At 47.2% G+C, this 21,385-nt stretch overlaps 1 protein-coding gene and 1 long non-coding RNA gene across 2 annotated transcripts in view; one reads left to right on the plus strand and one right to left on the minus strand.

The window, feature by feature from the left end:
- Positions 1-9,110: 9,110 nt before the first annotated feature.
- LOC128074884 (uncharacterized) lies at positions 9,111-14,302 on the minus strand. Its single transcript, XR_008203497.1, has 2 exons — positions 13,731-14,302; positions 9,111-9,344 (listed from the first exon to the last, which is right to left on the minus strand). It is a non-coding gene; the product is annotated as an uncharacterized LOC128074884 (long non-coding RNA).
- FGF9 (fibroblast growth factor 9) overlaps positions 12,256-21,385 on the plus strand; it is a 31,127-nt gene continuing 21,997 nt past the window's right edge. Inside the window, exons 1-2 of the mRNA XM_052671181.1 lie at positions 12,256-13,365; positions 19,031-19,134. Of these exons, the coding sequence (XP_052527141.1) occupies positions 13,089-13,365; positions 19,031-19,134 (381 nt within the window). The 5' untranslated portion in view covers positions 12,256-13,088. The remainder of the gene's footprint in view (positions 13,366-19,030; positions 19,135-21,385) is intronic.

Genomic DNA, 21,385 nt, shown 5'->3' on the forward strand with positions numbered 1-21,385 from the left:
TGTTTATGTGCAGGTGTGCTGTGTACCTGATGTAATCCTGCAAGTTCTACATCCACAGAATTTCTGCAGAATTCTGAGTGATGTCTGTGCTTGGAAGGCTTCCAAGTCAAGGTTCTCACATCAGAAGAATCTCAATCAAAGCTTTTTCAAAAGCAAACAAACAAGCAATCTTTCCATATTGCTGACAATCTTCTCTGAGTCTCAGTTCCCCAAACCTCTCTCCTATTAGTTAGCAATGTCTGTGACACAGATCTTATTTTGTTTTCAGATGTTAATGTAGCTTTTACTTCATGATCACATTAATTGCATTTGTGCTGTGGAGATTTTTAATTCCAAAAGGTACTGCCAGCTTTTGTGTACTCTATTTATATTTAAGAAGAGTTTCTGCTCTTCACAGTGACCTCTGCTGACTTTCATATATTTAGAATCTGAAGTTGTGAATCTCCTTGATTCATCTTCTGTTAAAGAATGTTGGCTATGCAAAAACTGGCAGAGGGGTTAAGGAGGATGAAAAAAACAGTATTACAGAGAACCAGGATACGGCAGGGTATTGGTTCCCTGAAGGTATGTTGCCACCAAGAGTAACAGCGAGAATAATGATCACACAAAGAGAAAAAAGAGCACTGGAGATCTATGAAATTTACTTGATTTTGAAAAACTTAACTGAGGAAGGACTTGGAGGTCTGCCAATTCCTACTGAGCTCCTTACAAAAAGTGGGTTGGCACTGTGTGCCTGTGGCATATCATCTGTCGGACAGAGTAAGACAGCCATTCACCTGGCTCTGCTCTAGCTATGCACAGCTGAGAATTTCACATCAGAAAGGAGAGGAGGATACACAAACTGCTTCCAATGTTTCAGAGGATGAGCATGCTAAAATGCAAAGCCCTGGGTGCTGGAGGTAGCTGTGATGAGTTTATGGCACAGGAGCCACAGCTGGTAGGAAGGCACATGATCTCACCCTAAAATGTTGTACTATTTTAGTCTCTTTTTTACACACATGGAAGAATCAAACAGTTTGAGGATGACAAATTTGAGAAGCAAAATGGAAAAGGATCTGATTGTTACAAGAGAAGAACTAATGAGCTTTTAGTAGATGAGTAGGAACAAGATGAAATGCCGCAATACCCAGTGCAAGGTCACTGGGTATTATTAAAGGCAAAACACTAGAATTTCTGCTCTAGACGCTTGGTGATTAAGGAGTCCATACATGAACAAGTAGTTCTTGCTCCAGTCGTCAAACAGCCACACCAAAGAATGAGTAAGATGAAAGGCAAGGCTGCTGTGGAATGTGGAGCTGATGAGATAGCCGCTGAGAACAGGTTGGAGGTGAAATAGATGAATGACTTCAGTTGACTGCACCTTCTGTAAAATGCAAAGAAGCAGGGAAGAGTAAGAACTTTTCAATGATTCTAAGAAAACAGAGCAAAAAAAGTTGAAACAAAAGAACCTGAGAAATTGCTTGCATGACACTGCAGTCTTATGGGTTATGCTGTCAGCAAAAAAATGGTGAGTTTTCTGCAGGCTCAACAGGAATGGCCATGTGGCAGCAGCTAGCAGTATGTGCAGTGCTGGAAGTGATAGGAACCAATTAACAGTGACTGGAAGCAGAAGTCTTCGGAAGAGCATCAGCATTCTGCAATGTGGGGAGAATCCCGACCTGCCTCTTTATACCGGTGGTGTGTTTATTGGACTGGGACAAGTATCTCTCATTAGACAGGAATTCTGAGTTTTTCCCTTCTTTTGTGTCAATAGCAAGAGTATGGGAGAATGAAAGTAGGCTGCCCTGCATCTGAAAGGGAAAGCAGTGAAGTCTGTGATCTCTGTTTGCTTAAATGATAGTAAAAAAAAAAAAAAAAAGCCATTTTAGAGCTTCCTACTTCAGAACTTCCTTTTCTAAATCTTGAAAGAAGCTGCTTACAAGATCAAGCTGGAAGACTGAATACTGGCAGAATTTGGTAGGAAATAAATGTTCTTTGTCTTGTAGCATATATTGTATACAGTCTTGATGTTGTCTTGTTGCCTGCACCAGATTTCCTCCTCAGTTTACTTAATAATTATTATGTGAATAAAAATGTGCCATGAATAAAAAAGTACAGTGCTTATCTGCTTCTCTGTAACCTGGTGGGACTACCTCAGTGACTACCCAAATATCCTAATGCATACATCATAGCTGTGTATCCTATGGAATAGGAAGCCTTCAGTGATTTAGACTTGGTTGACAGTCTTTTTAGAAGTGCTAAGAAGGTATGAAGTGAAGTAAAGCAAGTATTTGAGATTTTCACGTGACAAAAATGCCACAGATTAACGTGGCATTAAACATACTATCACTGCAGAAGGATGAGGGCAGGAATTTAAGATGGTGATATCTTAAAGTCAAGCACTGAAATCCTCATTCTAAGTGAATTAAGTAAATAATTAAAGACACTAAGAGATCTTAATGGGTCTAGTTCTCTATATGCACTTTCTGAAATTCACTTACTTAGCACTCACATGAGGCATCTTCAGAATTTTTTAACTTAATTGCCCAAAATGAGACAGCAAAGAGCCATTTTGTGAACCTTAGCTTTTCAGTCTTAATTTAGTCCTTGTTTTTTGAATATTTGTCCTTGGCCTTACAGAACACAAGATTTCAAATAATTTCAGTCATGGAAATTGCTTAACTCTCCAGAACGGAGATGCTGCATGTAAAATACCCCTATAAATGATCAACTCTACCCAAGCATATTACCAGAATGCTGCTATTTTTCAAGCACGGCATCTGTGTGTGTCTTCTAGATTTATTTTTACCTTGCAAAAATGCTGAGAAATAAGCTTCATCCTCACTGTTAAATTAAAAGACATCCCAAATAAAAGCCTCTCATTTTAATAGCTTTGGAATGCAATAACTTTGAAGTAGTGGATGGGCTCTGCATTATGTAGACTTCACTAACACTCAGGGGAAATTGCAAAGATAATAATAGCTACAAGATTCGCTGTTGTTGTCTGAATACCATACAAAAATATTTAAAATGACTAGACAAAAAATTAGGAAAGCAGCATATGACTCAAATTATAACAGAACTATAGGGACTACTGGATCAAAATCTGTACGAGGGAAAAATTTACCGATGGTCAAATCTACAGAAAGGAATATTCAAGAATATTTATGAAGGACTCAGTTCTCACACTTCTGCAGCTGAGTACAGTTTTCCATCATTATGGAAGCTGCAGCCAAAAACGGCCCACAGACTCTGAGGTTTTACAACAATGAACTGTTAAGAGGGCTTTTTTCTTTTTTAACCTGGGGAAATAAAGGACCCAGATGTGCTTACCCTCTGTTCACATCAAATATCCAACAATGGCATGGTGCTCTGCCAAGTTACCTAAGCAAATAATCTAATCCAGAGTATTTTGGAGGAATGGGGTTTGCAATGTGGCTGCTGGAAGACACAACCACAAAAGATGTTCTCTAAACAAGGGAGCAAATTTACCGGCTCTGTATCTGAGCCCTCAGCAGAACCACGTTCCCAGATACAGAGCTGGAACAATTTGACGATTACAGGAATAAGAGGTATGAATTCCAGGGAGTTCAAGCAAATTCCTTTTGCTTGTTCGTATCAAGATTTTTACAAATAGCATAACTGGAGGCTTGGCAAGATAAATTTTCCTTCAGTTTTGCCATGTGTTTCTTTAGAAGCTTGGCCCCCACTAAAAAAATCAGGATACCTAATACAGGAGGTCTGCCTGATGTCTCAACATTTACACGCATAGTTCTGTTGGCTGCAGTGCTACTGCAGTAAGGGCAGGAGTCAGAGCCAATTTGTCCATATCTGCAGAAGTGAGTTCTCAGTGCGTGGCTGTGCTGTAAATCCACTCTGAGAATGGTTAATTGCAGTTCTCTTCCTTAAACCTAGAGCAATGTTTAAAGTGGGGGAAGCAGAGGAACCTCCTGAATGAATTCTTCCCCAATTGCCTGTCAGTGTTTTCACTGCAGTGTCTAGAGAAAGCAAAGCTGTTCAGACAGCATCTATTTCTGGTGTGAATTCCTACGGCTGCTATGTTTTTCAGATCCTCTGACAAATTTCTAAGCTCTCTTGGAATAACAGCTGCTGGGGGGGGAACTGGAATCCCCATGGTGGATTTCAGGTTCACAGAAAGAGACAAAATCTCTGAAAAACGGAGTGGGAAAGCTTTGCTTTATCAAGGGCAGCTATGAAAGCAGAGAGATTTTTTTTCTGAGAAATGAAAGACAGGACATGGAATCACACTCTGAATTTTGAGGGCTGGAGGCAGAGACACAGAGACATTTTCTTCTTCAGCTCCTCCATGGGGAAGTATATTCTCTGAGGAGAAACAGTCTGACATTCATAACTGTGTTGGTGAGCCTTGTGAGAACAGCGCATTGGCAGCTAGAGCGGGAGGGAGAGTCAGATCTGGGGATGTGCAGCAGCTTAGAACCACTGCTCTGTTCTTTTCCCTAAAGTCTGTTTTTCATGCAGTAAAAAACCTGAAGAGACCACTACTAAGATCAGTTAACTCCTCGTGTGACACCAAATGTGTATTGTAGCTGTGCATGCTAAAGGTCTAGAAGAGAACAACTCAAACTCACCAGCATTTCCAACACTTCACCAGCACCTGGTGATGACACTGAAAATACTTTTGGAGGCACACAATGACACATGAAAAGATGACACAGATGGCAATTTATATAATGCAGTACATCTTCTCTCCCTTCACCTTGTCAGTGTACATTTATCAGTGTAAGACAGTGAATACCACCAAACTCAGAAAGTCTACCCAATGTCATTAAAATGCCTGTGATGTTGCTGCTGAGGATCAGCACTCCACCATGCTATTGTCTTGACCACCACTGAATTTTCTTCTAGGATCAAACAGAAACATTTTTGGTTGCACACAGCATTAGCACATTTGGTTGGTCAATCAAGACTTGAGGTAAATTTTTGATATGGTTAAAACTGTGTTCTGTGCTCACCAGAGCAATATAATGGTCAACACTTGGATACTTCTTTGGTGCACTAGTAGATCCATCATACGAAAGGTCCACTACTCTCTGCATCTACGATGATGGTCACTCTAAAAGTATTTTTTAAGGAGTTGATCGGTTCTACTAAATATTTGACACACTATACACATGACCAGTTCCTAACAGTGAACAAACAAAACCTGTCCCTGGGATTCTTTTGGTTGAAATGACTGGGATAGCCTGCCTTGTGGGCTGCACATAACATCTCATACAAGCCTGCTCACTAAGCTTATTTTATTTTACCTAAGCTTGCTATTACTTGAGTTTTCAGTAATCTTTATAGTGTTTATTGTCTTCTCAAGGGAAGCTAAGACCCTCACATCTCTTGAGTGCCTGATAAGAAGCTCCACAGGCTGGGACTCGTCAGTTTGGAAAGAGGGTTAAGGACAAAGAGTAAGGTTCACAAAAACAGGAAGGGAATAGGGAGGACAGATGCATAACTGTTATTCTGTTGCTATAACACAAGGATTAGGAGTCGGTCAACGAAACTAATAAGAGGTTGGTTTGAAACTGACAGAAGAAAGTCAGAAGTCAGTTTGTTTGTTTTTTTTTTTTCCAGAGAATAGTGAATTTTCAGAATTTGTTGTCATAGAAGACGAAATATGGAGTCAGGATAAATGTGGGGTTATCCAAATTCAGGAACAGTCAGACTGTAGACAGATAGTAGTGGAAATATACAGCAATGTACCTTCTGACATCCCTAATCCAGCAGTTGTGGTTCTTAGGGAACAGCCAGAGGAACACATTGTGCTAAGTGGAACACATATACTTCCCAAATGGTGTTTCCACTGCCATTGTCCTAGAGAAGGCAGTGGCATAGCTGTACCCAAACCTCTTAGAACCTCACACTTATGTTCGTACTTTAATTAGAGAATCAAACACAGTTTCTTGAACCCAAAAGATGAAATGCATTTTCCACAACCTTCCACTCTCTCCAAAATGTAAAGCATTTGTTCTCATACTTTTGTCCAGCTCCATTATAAATTTCTTCAGACTGGGCAAACAGAAATAAAACAGAAATAAAGCAGAACATTGCTGTCCTCCATGGGGAATGGCTTAGGAATCATTCAGTTCTTCTGCTCCCCACAGATGTGGTCTTCGCTTGAGCATCCCTTTCACTCCATGTCCTAGAGGGAGGAGTCTCCAGTCTTGGCAAAAGCGAGAAATTCAGGGCAAACAAACTGAGGTAACGCTCAGTCTGGATTCTAGTTAGAGATGCTTTTGTCTTGGCCAGCTAAAAGGAAAACATTAGTACATATCCAGAGTAATTATTTGAATAAAATGGTTATATTATTTTCTCTCTCTTTACATCACTGAATCAGAGCGCAGTTACATGCTATGCTGGTGTGTTATTGTGAAATAGTGGCAGGATGATTAAAGAAATCAACAGGCAAAAACACGTAAAATATGTTAGTTATCAACAAAGGAATTGGACAGCGTTTAAGCAAATGAAAGAGACACAGGCATGCAAAACATTACAGAGGATTATAATACTGTAGCAGAGAGTGGAGGTTTCCAAGGGATTACATTCCAAGTGATCTGACTACATTTGCTACCAGCAAAAGGAGGGATTTCTTGTCATGGCTCAGCTTCATGGAGCCGCAACCAGAGAACACAAGCACCGTACGGATATTAGGGCTTCCCAAAGAATGGGAAATTACAGGTAAAACTGAGAGGAGACAAATTGTGTACTTCAGGAAAAGGAACAAGAAAAGAAAAAGCAAAAGACGAAAAAGAAATAGAAAAAGAAGAAAAATAAAGAGAAGAAAGAGAAAGAAAAAAAGAAAAAGGACAATTTCTACTAGTGAACCTACAGTTAAATGATTGCAACAGTCAGACCAAAAATGCAATATATAATAGTAATAATTTCAAAATGGTGAGAGAACAGAAGTATGAAACTGGTTGACAAAATAGGAACGTTTAAGTGATAGATTGGAGGAAGAATATCAGCCACAGACAGCCTTAAAAAGATGTACATTTTCTAAACCATACTTGTAACACGAGAATTGCTGAGGATGGTACAAAACCTTTTGTTAGGTGGAGAAAGCACATCTGAAATAACGTGGGAAAAGCCAAAGTTTTCACCGACGTGAGCCTGAAAGGGACAGGAGGCTCCTGAGGCACAGCACGGCGCTGGGCGCTGGGACCGCCTGCTGAGCGCCGTGTCTCGGCGGGGGAATCTTCCGGGACCCCTACCCACCCACCGGCACAGCCCGCGACGGAGGGGTCACCGGCGGCGTCCCCTGGCCCTGGGTCTCCGGCGCGGGGCGGGGACGGAGGCGGGCGGGCCGAGGAGGAGCGGCAGGCCGCCGGGAGTACGGCGGGGCCGCCCCGCTGCCTTTGCCCGCTAGAGGGCAAGAGAGCCCCGCACAAGCGCGACGGGGCCGTGCCCCCGGCCCTGCCCGGCCGCCCTCCGCCCGCCAGCCGTCTCCCGCCCGGCCCGGGGAAACGAGGGAGCGCGCCGCGGCGGCCTCTCGGGGCGAGCGGCGGAGGGAACGCGGCGAGGAGGGGCCGCGGCCACGCGGGGATGGATGCGCACCGGGGGAGGGCGAGGGCGGGCCCCGGGCCGGGCAGCGGGACGCGTCGCGGCCGGCCTCGTTATGGCCGCTCCGGGTGCCGTGGAGGCCCGCAGGCGGGCGCGGCTCGGCCCGGAGCCGGCGCGGGGCGGCGGGGGAAGCTCCGAAGCGGAGGGCCGCGGCCGCTCCGGGGCGGCGCCCACCGGCCGGCCCCGGGGCGGGGAGCGGGACCTGCGCCCGGTCCGGGGCCGCCGAGGGGCTCCGAGGGGATCGGCGTGCGCGCGGCGGAGGGAGGCCGCTCCGTCTTCCAAAAGGTGAAACGCCCGAAGGAGAAGCGCCAGCGGCCGAGGGCTGAGCCCTCCGCATCCCTGCCGGCCTGCGCACGGCCGCGCCTCACGTCTGCCCGGCATCGCGGCTGGAGGGGCGCCCAGCAACGTGGGGAACCCGCTGTGCACGGGGCGTGCCTCGGAGAAACGCGTCTGTCGGCGTGCACACTAACAGCACCTCGCGTGCCTTCACGTGTCACCAAGGCATGCAGCGTTCCAGGAGGCTTTATCCATACCTGTGCCAGAGTGCTGCGCCGTATTTGACCAATAATGACATTATTACTTTCGTACTTCGGCTGTCTTAACAGATGTAACCTGATAGCTTCCTCTCAGGGACAGTCTCAGAGGTCGCAGCCTGCTGTGCTTTAACGACTGCTCACCTATTTCTGTACACAGCAGAGCGCTGTAACGGCATAAGAAATCTGCCTCAGACACCGCGCTGCAGCCGTGTGTGTGTGCTGACTCTGGTGCCCACATTTTATTGGAATATTGCATCTCAGCTGTGTTATGTTTTACAATCCCGTCATCTGAAAATGTGGGAATGGGGTGCCCCTCTCACAAAATAGGCCCATAGATTCCTACAGGATTTTTTTTTTTTTGGAGGGGGGGGTCATGTTTTTTCCTGTTATTTTTTTTTTCCTACCAATTCTGAAGTGAGAAAGGAAAGATTTCCTCTACATCACTTTTCCTAAACCCATAGGCACTTCTTAAGTTAATCCAATCAACTTAAGTCTCACGGGTAATAGGTTTTCACAAATACTTACTGCCAGGTAACCTCACGTTTCACAATCATGCGTTTCAGTGGATTTTCCTTGCTGAGACTACACCGAGTTTTATGTGGAGGATTAATTTGTGCAGCTGTATTAATAGTTTAATGCCCTCACCACCCGTTCTGGGGAAATGCTGAATCACGTGTATGGCACAGCAGGTGGGACCCATCCAGCCCTATCTAGACCTCTGTCATGGAGAAGTCTATATCTAATATAGGCTTCCTTCATACACAGGAAAGAATTAAGCATCTTTAGCGCATGAGTCATGTCATCCTAAAGTGGACGCCTCAAATAGGCCAGATGATTTGTGCCCTAAAATTGCTCCCATTTCTCTGCATTAAAGAACAAGTTATCTAGATGTCTCCATTTTTGCAGATTGAAGTGATGTAAGATGAATTATGCTCTTATCACATTCATGTTTATACCACGCTTCCAACATACCTTAAGAATTCCAGTTTGTAAACAGATCTGAAATTAACATTAATTTCTGTACTGTTTTCTATTTATGCAAAGGCAGCTTTTTACAGTTTGCTGACTCAAGGCATTTTAGTAACATTGGCAAATGCCATCTGTCTCACTGGAAAGTTGTAGAACCTCTCATTTACTTGTACAAATCTTCCAATTCTTCCTCTGCAGGACTGGGAAATAAGCAGGTTGGTTGTATTGTAGATTCAGAATAGGATGCCATACTTCTGGTGAAATTGTGCACTGTATAGAAAACAAAACAAAACAAATTCTTATGGCAGTCTGATTTATTATTTTTTTTTAAATGACATTCACCATTTGTTATGTGACAATTTCTTATTAATCTCAATGGTTTTGCAGAGTACAGGTGAAATAGTTAAGAAAAAAGAAGTCATGGTGCCTGAAGCTTGCCAGAGGTGTCACATCAGCACAGTGTGGGTGAGGAGAATGTGTGCCAGGAACTACTTAAGAAATGCAGGATCCTTCTGACCAGCTCTGCTAGCTGGAGGTAAAATCCTGCAAAAGCTGATGAGGAAGCTCAAGATGAGTCACTGTGGCGGATGCAATCTTTAATTCCAGAAGGGTATAAGGGAAGTGGGTGTGAATCTCTAGTTGAGGGGAGCTGGGGATGCCTCTGTGTCTTGGGGATAAAAGTGTAGGTTTTTAATACAGCCTGAGCTATCAGTGAAGCCATACTTCTGTAAAGGGAAAGTTTGACATTACACATCACACATAGATTTTATGTGAAGCAGGGTTGGAACACCACCTACTCACAGATGGGTATAATTTTGGGGATGTCCTGCATAATTCATGTGTGGCTTTGATACTTATGAGTAATTCAGACATCAAAGCCTCAACTTAGATAACACTTTTATAACACTAAACTTCCTAGAGCCAATAATATGTGGGCTTTCTTTTAAGTTCCCTAAAAAAAAAAAAAATAACGATGCCAATACCTCCTTCTTACCTTCAGATATTTTTCACGAGGTATGCTGGCCTAAAGTACAAGATAGAAAATAATGAAACCTGGCCTAGAGAAAAAAATAAAATAAAATTCCCTCTTTTCCTTTTCTCTGGGGCTATGACTGTAAATTTCAAGGCACTGGAAGGAGTTCAGCTGTTCCCAGAAGGAGCAGCACTGCAGATCCCAGGCCCTTTGGCCGCTCTGAGATACTCCCTTTTTCTCTGCTAGTGGCACAAGCCTTCACTCCTCAGCAGCCCAATTTCCTAACAAGCAATTTTATGTTCCCTTCCAAGTTACACATTGTGCATAGAAAAAGCTTCCCATTAATAACCATAAAGCTGCTTTATTGTTCTCCTTCAAATCTCCTTAAAACTTCCTTCTGCTGCACAACTCTTGCCATTGGCCAAGCCTGTTGCTTTTTATTCTCAACGCTGCTTTTCCCTTATCCTTCCCCCATGTGTCTGTGGTATACACCTGTTGTCTTTCATCATGGGTTAAGATCATAAGCTCTTTGGGCATAGACCATCTCTCTGATTACATGTGTCTACAGTATCCAGCACAATGGGACTGTGATCCCCGAGCGGGGCCTCCGGGTGCTGCCGTGATCAAGTTGATAAAGAGTAATGATTTTTGACATGGCGAGTTCTGCAGTTTTTCCCAAGTCATTCTGCAGTTGTTCACACTGATACACCCATTGTGTGTGTGAGGAGTGTCCTTAAACCTGATATATATGGCAAATGCCACGGAACATGACTGGAGACGTCCCTGCTTAGGGGTGGGGGTGCTGCTTGGCTCTTACATGAGCTGACACAGAGCTGCTGCTCCTGGTAGGCTTGTGCAGGATGGGCAGGAAGGGACCCTGCCCTGAAGCTCCTGAATCCCATCTTTCAGATGGAAATATGGACCAATGGAAGTGACTGAAAGGGTTGGAGCACCTCCACTCCCTGCACATCCTTGGGGGTTTAGGACTCAGCCCTCCCCACAGACGTGGAAACTGGGAGTCCCCTTCCTTCCTCCCAAGTGTTAAGTTGGGGTGACAAGGGATGATGCAGTGAGGCTGCTGGCTCGGTGGTGGGGAAGCCTGGGAGAACTGTTCCAACCCAGCAGGGAGACATGCACAGAGTTGAGCATTTTTTAAATACCCCCTTTGTGAAATTCTCCTTTCCCAGGGCTCTGTTTCCATTTTCCACCAAGGGACCTTCCTGGACCCTGACACCTCTGGGGTGCGCATCGTCATTGGCGTCGTGCAATCACTCCCATGATACTGCATTTCTTTTCTTTTTTTTTTTTTTTCTTTCCTCCCTCTCTCTCCCTTGCAAAAATAAAATAAAATAGATAGATAGATAGATAGATAGATAGATAGATAGATAGATAGATAAAAGAGCCTATCTTCAGGTTTTGCATTTAATACCAAATAGCCTCTGCGCTGAGCCCGGTCCTCGGGCTCTTCCTGAAGGAGAGAGACCCTTCTGTCCCTTTGCTAATTAATGCAGCTATATTGGAGCGCTGCGAAACAACAATAACATCCATCATCGACATCACAGAAGAAACATAAATCCTCTCCCCCTCTCCCTCCTCCCCTCACCCCGCTTCCAGTGGCTCTCTCCTGGCGGTTTTAAATAACTTCTGCATGCGGGAGGAGAACACTGTTGGCGCCGCGGGGTGCCCCGAGCGCTGCGGGCGGCGGGGGCCTGAAGCTTCGGGGCACCATGCGGCGACACGGAGCATCCCCGAAAATCAGCGCGGGGCACTGCGGGGAGGGCTTTTGGATCGCGGGGGGAGGGGAAACCATGTGGAGTGGCACTGAACCACGCCCCCCCTTCCTCCCCCCCCCCCCCGAAAAAAAAAAAAAAAAAAAGATATAAAATTTCTCCCAAACTTCCCATTGGCAGTGCCAATTTGAGTTTGCGCCCCACTTGGGTGTAAATATGGGGAGGGGTCGTGGGGGATGCTGACTGGGTCCCGAAGCACAGCCCACGGGAAAAGAAAAATAATTCTCGCGGTGGTTTCTTTGTGGTCGGTGCCCCCCCGCCCGCGCTGCCGCAGAGCAGTAAGCGCTGTGCCCGGCGCTGGAAGCGGTTCTGTATTGCAGCAGGTAGGGCTGAGCGCTAGGACCTCGCAGAATCCTTCCAGCAGCACTCAGGACTACCTTAAACCCAGCCCAATGCCTCTTCCTGCGCCACTCTGCGTGCTGGATGGAGATCCACAGTCAAGAGCCGCAGCTCAGTGCTGGAGTACAACATTGCCCAGGGAGCCCTGCAGGAGCAACACCTGTTCCGAGCCAGCCAAGAGAGACACCAGCACTTGTATGGTGCTGCTTTGCTTGTGGATCGGCAATACCCCCAAACCAGTGGACATCTGCTGAGCCTCCTGAGAATTCTGGATAATAGAATTGGACGTCAAAAGTTTTTTTTTTTTTTTTTTTTTTTTTTTTTGCATTTTTCTTTTTCTTTTTTTTTTTTTGGATTTATCTCAGCCAACACCGTGAGATCCCCCCCTCCCCCTTTGCGGGATTCATGCTGATGTATGCAGTCTGTTATAGAGTAAAAACAGCGCATGCCTTTCTGGAGTCAGAATCCATAAATCCTGACGTAGCCTGTGCATCTTAAAAAAACCCCTCTACCGCCTAGGTATTTAAGTTGCTATGGTCATTCTATTCTTAAACCAAATGGAGAAACTACGGATTTTTTTCTTTATTATGGTTGGATGGGCTGAAGACCTTATTGCTTGCTAAGAGCTGGGGATATATGCGTTTCTATAGATATACACATCTATATGTTTATAAATATGTCAGTGTGTGAGTATAAAGTGGTGGTTTCTTAGACTAACTGGTTTGACCTTGAACCTGTACCAGTCAAAGCAGAATATTACTTTTATTTATGCGTTTAATGGATTGAAGAAAGAACATTCTCTCTGTAACCGCGCTAGGGAGGGGAGAGGAGTGGAATATACCTATCTTATATCTCCTGGGTTTGGCACCATCATTACTGTTTATTCTTATTCTCTAAAAGCAGAATCTTCTGATGGCTCCCTTAGGTGAAGTTGGGAACTATTTCGGTGTGCAGGACGCGGTGCCCTTTGGGAACGTGCCCGCGCTGCCGGCGGACAGCCCGGTTTTGCTCAGTGACCACCTGGGCCAGGCTGAGGCAGGTGGGCTGCCCAGGGGCCCCGCGGTCACGGACTTGGACCATTTAAAGGGGATCCTCAGGCGGAGGCAGCTCTACTGCAGGACTGGATTTCATTTAGAAATCTTCCCCAATGGTACTATCCAGGGCACCAGGCAAGACCACAGCCGATTCGGTAGGTACTCTCCTTAACCCTTGAGGGGTCATGTGATGGAATAACGCGCTGGGACCGAGGACGGGAGGGGGGGAGGGTGGGCGGCGGGCAGAGGGGCCGCGGCGCTGCCCGGGGGCGAACGGAGCACTGCGGGGTGCGGCGGATGCGGGGCCGGACCGAGCCGGGGGCCGAGCTCCGCTCCGATCCACGCGGGGAGGAAATTTCGCTCGGGACGTCTCACCGGAGCGCCGCGATTTCGCGAGTTTAAAGGGGCTTTAATCATTAACCGCTCCGATTTAAAACACACCGACTTTCCCGAAGGGAGTGGCTGCCGTCCCGTACGCAAATGCACGAGGCTTTTCCTCTTTCGGTTCCCTCCCGGTTACCTGCCCGGGCGGCGGCCCCCCCCCTCTCGGTGCGGGGCTCTCCTGGCGAAGCGTGCGGGGCTCTCCCGCGGCGATCCCGCAGCGCTCCGCGGCTCTCGGTCTCTCTGTGGCTTCGGCGGAGGGCTCCGTACTCTGCCCGCACCCCGGAGCCCGGAGTTGGCGGGGGGGGGGGGAGGAAGTGAGCTGCCTTGGGGCCGGGGACAGAACGCACCGAAGCGCCTCGGAACGCCCGGGGGAGCCGGGGCTGTGTGTTACGGAGGGGTGAGGGGAATGCGCCAGGCTGTAAGGCGCGGCGCTCCGCGCTGCGGGAAGGAGTTAACTCGGGAGCGACCCAACCTGACAGCGCGCACTCGGTCGTAAAAACAAAGTCCCGTGGTGAAGGCTTTTTTTTTTTTTTTTTTTTTTTTTTTCTGTTTTTTTTCTTTTTTTTTTCTTCCTCTCGTGTTTTAATGCCAGATGTTGAGCGGTATCTAAACTGCCTTTTACGGCTTTGTGAGCCGTGTAGGCGATCGCGGTGTTGCGGGAGGGAATCCCCGCAGGGTGCGGAGGGACTCTGCGCCCATCTCCGCCGCCCCGCGCACTGGGGGAAGCGGAGCGGGGAGAAAGTGCGCAAAGTGCCCGCGCGGCGCGGAGAGGCGGCGGCACGGCGCGGGGAATGGAGGAATTTCTCACCCACGGTGCTTTTTTTTCCTGACACACGGAGACTCAGCCGCACAGCACACGCACACCCGCGCGGGTTTCCCTGCGCTCACACCGCGCATCGCAGCGCGGGGCCGGGCCCGGCAGGTGGAGGGCAGTGCGGCGGCACCGCGGGGCACCTTGGTGTGGGAAGAGGGGGGGGGGTATAGCCGCCGGCTGCTGCCTGCGGGGTGGGGGCGCGTTCTGCGGGACCCTGCCTTTAAAAATGGCTTGGCGGCCACTGCTGAGGGGTTCCGGGGCAGCTCTACTGCACCCCAGGCATTACGTAGATTTTTTTTTTTTTAGCATTATTTGTCCTCATCGATGTGGTTCCTCAGGCTACGCCTCGGCAACGACTCTCGGTTCTCCCCTCTCGGTGCCCCCCAGCGCGCAGCCGGAGCCGCGGGATGCGCTGGGGCTCCGTGCTGCTCTGCGTGTGGGGACAGGAGCGGCGGTGCCGTACCGGTGCCGTACCGGCGCCGCGGCGCTGCCTCTGTGTCCGCCCAGAGGTGACCCTAGCGGCGGTCGCTATTCAGGTTTAGGGGTGGTGATGTCCGGGTGTTGCCCAGGGAGAGCGGTGAACTCGGAACCTCGGAGCATGTGAAGGAAACCTGCGTGAACAGGGGGTTCTCTTGGGGGGAGGAAGTTTTCCTTCAAGAATAAGGACAAAGAGAACCCCGGGGGCTGCGCGCAAACTCTTCTCGGGGCTCTGTACGGTGGGAATCCCCCTCCCCGCTCGCGCGCGCACACACACCCCTCTGGAGAGACATCAGATAAGAGCAATTCTTTTGTGATGCGATGTTGGATGCGTGCCTGTGGCGTACAATAAGCCGAGCCATGTTGTGTGTCTCTACTCGCCCGGCTCCAGCAGCCCGGCGTTTCGCAATGCCCGTAGCAGCAGAGGCAGCAGCACTCGGAGATGTCCATGTCGGAGGGAAAAGCTCCCCGGGAGGGTACGGCCCGGTTCCCCTCGGAATGCAGTTGTGGGTGATCAAAGCCGTATTATCTCATCTGGGTGACAAAAGGTTTTTTTTTTTTTTTTTTTTTTTTTTAATGCAGTCTCCTTTCGTCTAGAGCATTTGCCACACAGTGGAGTCATTGTAAATTCAGGAACTCTGTAAGAGCGGAGAGGCGTGTCCCTGTGCGTCAGCACAAGGACTGCATGCACAGCATTAAAAAAAAATAGGAGCGTGCAGGAAAAGGGGGGAAAAAAAGCTGTCAGCAGGTGAAATCTTCTCCCTGGTACCTGCTGTGCCGTGCTGCTGCGCTGCTGCCGCAGGGAACCGAGGCGCCCAGCGGCTGTGGGCGCGGCTGTAGCTGGGGGGTGCATCTCCGCCCTAGGGTGCTGATGGGGGCGGGGGGCGCGGATCGGGGCTGCAGCTTTCTCTGAGCGTTGGGTGCGGGGCATGGATGAGCACAGGGGTCTGAGCCCTCTGGGGCTGTGGAAATAGAGGCGGGTTTGTGGGGGGTTGGGTTTATGGGGGTGAGTTCGAAGGGGGTGGATTTATAGGGAAGAGGAGCGGCCCTCACCCACCCTCTGGTCCATCCCCTGGGGAGGGTCTGCGCGGATCTCCCCAAGTGCCCCCATAAGAGGGTGCGGGGACGATGCACGCTGAGACAGCCTAGAAGTGAAGCAGGGCCCCGCTGACTCGTGGGGGGGCGGGGGGGGGATGGGGGGGGGGAGGCCGGGGCTGTCTGCGCTTCGGTCCCTTAATTGGAACAGGGAGGGGGAGTGGGAGGAGCGGTGACAGCTGGGACACGCGGGTGCGTCCGAGCTGAGAGCTCGAGCTCCGTCACTGGGAACCGGGGCTGCTGAGAGCTGGGGGTGGGGGGAAAGCCCCAGGTCTGCTCCCTTCATCCTCTCGGTTCCCCCCTCCGCAGATGCCAACCGCACTGCAGCACCCCACGTACTGCCCGCAGATCCCCTCCGGCCTCCTCCCGTAGCTGTGTTTAGAATGCGCAGTTGAAGCTGCGCTGCTTTGATCCGACAACAGGAAAAGAATCTATATATAGAAAACGACCAAAATGTCCAAAGGGCAGAATGAACCAAGGAAGTTGCTAAGATGCTCGTTGCTTAGAGCTGGAGGAAGCGTGTCCTGTGGCAGTCACAGTGTCACCTTCTGTGGAGGACCTGCGATGGGATGGCGGTGGGACTGGCCCCAAGTTCTTGGTGTGCTGTTCCATGCCTGAGCTGGGCTGTAGTGAAGGAGGTGCATGGAGGGTTGCAAGGAATCATCTCTCCAAGCATTCTCCCAAGCTCTTTGTTGGTCCTTCCTTTGGAGTGGTTTCGCTATAGTAAATGTCTGTTGTCTGACAAGAGGACGCTCAGGACTCCATGTAATGAGATGCGTTTCCTCTCTCCTTTTCTTCTCTTCCCCACTGTCAGCTATTAATAGGGCCGTAGCTTATAAAGTTTGGAGCTGTCCTGATTTTCCTTTGGCCCAGCCCCATTTTGAGAGATGTCTATTTTAATATCTGGTTCAGGTGCTGTGCACTGTGTGTATGTTACAGAAATGATAAAGTGAAAAAAGACGTGGAAGTTTGGGCCAAACCATGCAACACTTCAACTTGCTTACGACTTCACAATTGGCTCCAGATAGAATAACGCTGCTAAGAGTCTTCTGACTGTTTTAAATGAGGAAATCTCTATTCTGATCCCAGATATGTGGATGCTCTTTGCCAAGTACCTTAAATTCTCTTGGTATTTGCAATGGGATGTGACAGTGCTTTTTGTTCCTTTGACATACTAAGCAGCATGTGCCCAAATATTTGCAATGAGGACAGCAATTAAAGTCTATATTCGTATTAATGTGAAAGGTGCCAGACTCACTGACTTACAGCATGGGATAATGCTTCACATAGCATCTAACTTCAGTTCAAGTTCTTGGTAATACGTATCGAGTAACGTGATCATTTGGTAAAAGCTTTACGGAAAAAGCTTTAGTAAGAAGTCTGGCAGTATTGCACTGCCAGAGAGAGCGGGGATGTTTGGATTGTTTCAATGGATCGATTGTATCGGTGATACTGTGCACACCAGATAAACAGCACGGGGCCACTTTTTATGGCTTCAAAAAATTCTGTAATTACTAAATATTTCCTCCCAGTGTTTTAAGATTTGTGCATATGTAGAGGATAATTTAAGATGAACCCTTAAAGCAGGGTTATCAAAACAATAGACTGTGGCATTTGTAGTGCTGAATAATATATAAGGCAATGATCAATAGTCCCTTGCAGGGAATACATTTCATCTTTACATTAGATTGGCTGTAAATTCTCCCTGTTGGCTTCAGCTTGTGCTTTGTTAAATTTATGTGATTCATGCCTGCTATTGATTAGAGCACAACTATTTTGTGGGAGATGCCAAATTAATTGTTCCAAAAATCCATGAAAGTGCTTTTTTATTGGCCACGTGAGGCTCAACACATACTATGCTGTTATTTTATTGTTTCATGCAAATATAATTCCCAACGAGCTTTTAAAATAGTTATGTGATGGGCTTAGACATGAGAATTCACAAACTCCATTGGAAATGCTGTGCTGGGCTTTTACTTTGTGGCTTGGAACGCAGCTTGGTGCGACTGCGTGGTGATTCTGAATGGGGCTGGGTCACTCTGTGGTCTTCATGAACAGTCTGGAATAGGGAATGATCCCCTTTGATTCCACACAGTTCTGGCTGTGGGTGAGGTCTGGCTGGTAGCATCCTCACTGAGATGGAAAGGCTGCCAGAAAACCAGAGCTCAGACGCAGAGGAGGCGGTGCCTGAGTTGATTCTCTCAGTACTGGGCACACGGATGATGAACCTGGGAGATCTGCAGGAGGGAGAGCTTGTCTGCAGAATGCCCTGTCTGCGGGGCGCAAACATCTGTGTGAGCTCCCTGCTGCCTGTACAAGAGGATGTAACTGTTCATACACTATCCCTTGGGTTTAGAGTATTTCGATTTTCAAGTCTGAGATGAGTAAAAAAATACCATACCAGTGAGAATACCTAGTATCTAGAGGAATAGTGTGAGCCTCTGGACTGTGCTACAGATCTCATTTCTCAAGCCTCTGAAGATGACACTGTGAGTAAACCTTTCCACGTATTCCTGATTCATTGATGCCTGGAAGTAGAGTTCTGGCTCCATGTGTAAAGTTATTTTCATCTCACAATGCTGACTCAAATGTTGTTTTGTTTTTTTTCTTTTTCTTTTTTTCTTTAAAGTTTACTCGGCAAGACAGATTTCATAGGTGCTTTAATAAAGGTAATTCTGTCTGTCCCAAAACTCAGTTTTTTTCATTGAATGCTTTATGCGTTGCACAAATCACAATGCTGACAAGTTTACATTAGGGATGAGCTTCATTTTTGTGTTCAGAAATGACAGGAAAGCGTAAGAATAATCGTTTAATTTGACACATTAATATTGTCTGCAATGCATCCTTTGAGCAGAAATTAAAGGACTTCACCATTCGAGCATCGTATTTAAGGTGCATTCATTTGTTCCTCATCTTTGTCCAATCAACACTGAAAAGGGAAAGCAACCCTTGGCACCAGCTGATTGTCACTGAGGGATCAGTCACATCTGGGAAAAAACCTTCCAGAGTGTACAACGTGTACATTGTGTGCTTTTTCCTGTATGTTCTAGGTATACTGGAGTTCATCAGTATAGCAGTGGGCCTGGTCAGCATCCGAGGAGTAGACAGCGGACTCTACCTTGGAATGAATGAGAAAGGGGAACTCTACGGCTCGGTAAGTCCCTACTTGTCCTGGGAGGTTCTAATCCTTCTGTTCTGTGGTAAGAATACCTGGTTGCTCCTGCAAGGCCTCATTGCTGTGCGAGTACTGCTTCTGCTTGAGAAGTCTTAATGTCTAATAAGAAACAAATATCATGGAAGGGAGAGAAAATGGTGACAAAAACCAGAAAGAGTGATGATGTGGGCTGATGGCAATATGGGTGTGAAGAGTGGAGACTGCTGGCCACTGAGGGCTGAAGGATGTATGTACTGCAGGGTTTGCAAAAGTGTCCTTTCTGTAGAGACTGAAGTGAGACAAAGTCACTGTGTTTTGTGTGTGGGCAGAGAATTTGCTAGGAATTGACAAAAGCGAGTCGAGGGGGAGGTAAAGGGTGGCATATGTGGATGAGAAAATGAGGAGTAGATAAAAGTTATAAATTGTAAAAGAAGGCAAAAGACTGGGTGGTCATGTCCTGAAAGTTCAGCTGGTGTTTTCTGTGGGCTCTCAGCAGGAGCTGGTGATGGGCTTGGGGCAGGAGTAAGGCTTGGTGCTTCTGCTGTGGGAGTAGAATGGCTACCCAGCTGTGTTTGTGTGCTGTATGTCCCTTCCTTTGGACATCTGCTGTGCACTGGGGCTCCCAGTGGGGTACACTGTGGGCAGTGGGTGTCTGACGTAGGTAACTTTTCAGACAATAGAAGGCAACCACTTCTAGCAGACAAATGCCAGCTTCCAACAGTGGCAAGAATTAGAGAAACTGCTGTACTGGAGGAAGAGGTTTGGAGGGAAAACAAATGTTTGAAGTGAAGGGAGGCTCTGTGCACTGGGGCTCTTCAGAGGCACAGAGGGAAAGATGCCAGTGGTAAACCAGAGGCAGAGCATGAACATTGCAGGGAAAGACATTCATAAAGAGCTGAATTGACAATATAGTCTTGGGTGTGACTGAAGTCCCTTGTATTACAGGGAAATAATTGGGAAATAACTGGAAATGGTGACTGGGAAAAGTGGGACAATTGTGAGAGTGGGAGGGATGTGAGAAGATGACGATGCTGCAGGTGAGAGCAGGACTGAGAGTTCAGCTTCCCAATAGATCTATAGAGTAGTGAGAGGAAACAAGACTAGAAGTGTTGTAACAAGGTGTCCAGTTTGACTCTTGGTTTCTTTCTTGTATTACTGTGTGTGAGGGATGGAAGGTGACTATCTTAGAGTCACAGTCAACTTTAGAATCAACCACAGAATCATAGAATCATTTGAGGAATTTTAAAGGTCATGTATTCCAACTCCCCTGCAATGAACAGGTGCAACTTCAGCTCAATCAGGTTGTCCAGAGCCTGTTCAGCCTTAGCTAGAGTGTCTCCAGGGACGGGGCATCTACGGTCCATCTTCTGAGCAAAGAGCAAGTTAGAAGAAGAAGCCAGAAGGTGTACAGTGTGAAAGTGTATGTGGGAGGCAAAAGAAGAGGTGGCAAATGAGGGGCAAGGCTGGGATGGAGAACGTGTGGAGAAGGAGGAAAAGGGGAGATACAGAGATGACAGGAACTAGCGAGTGGGAATAGAAAAAAGAAAGAGATTTAGAATAAATGGCAGTATGAAGGAGGAGGAGGAGGAAAAGGTTGCAAGGATGGAGGGGAAGAGAGAAAAGGAATAGATGCAATGACAGATGCACACAAATTGCCTGTGAAAAGTAAATAAGTTTTCATAAATCAGAGTAATTGTACAGCTGATCCACGGCATAAAGAAGTAGCCAAGTCAGGAGTACTTCTATGGCAGTACAGAGGCAGAAGAGCAATAGTACTGTGAATCAGTAAGGTTGAAAATCATCAGTAGGAGGAATCATTTAAAAGGATGCACATAGTCAGTGAAACAGTAAAGTTATTCTATGTTTCAAATATTCAGAAAAAGAATCGTGGATGTGGCTGGCATTGGTAGAGATTAAATGCATAGACTTGGAAAGCCAATGTTACATTGTTTTTTTCTGTGTAATTTGTATTTTGTGAGCGATTTTTTTTTTTTTTTGGCTAATATGCATAAGAAATTCTTTGTCAATGACTACTGCATTGATAAAACAGTTGTTCCATGAAGAGCAGTGCTCAAAAAGCCCCACTTTCCTAAGGATTTGTGTCTCATTCCCAGGCATGGACCTCTCTTACCTTCTCTCCCTGCAGTAACACAATTTCCCCGGGCTTTTATGTGCCTTGCACATAGAGAGGTGGTGTTAGATGTCCATACTTGCTGGATTGTTGGTTTGCATGGAGCTCCCAGGTGGGATG

The sequence above is a fragment of the Tympanuchus pallidicinctus genome, unplaced genomic scaffold (genome assembly GCF_026119805.1).
Source record: "Tympanuchus pallidicinctus isolate F22 unplaced genomic scaffold, pur_lepc_1.0 scaffold11, whole genome shotgun sequence".
NCBI lineage: Eukaryota > Metazoa > Chordata > Aves > Galliformes > Phasianidae > Tympanuchus > Tympanuchus pallidicinctus.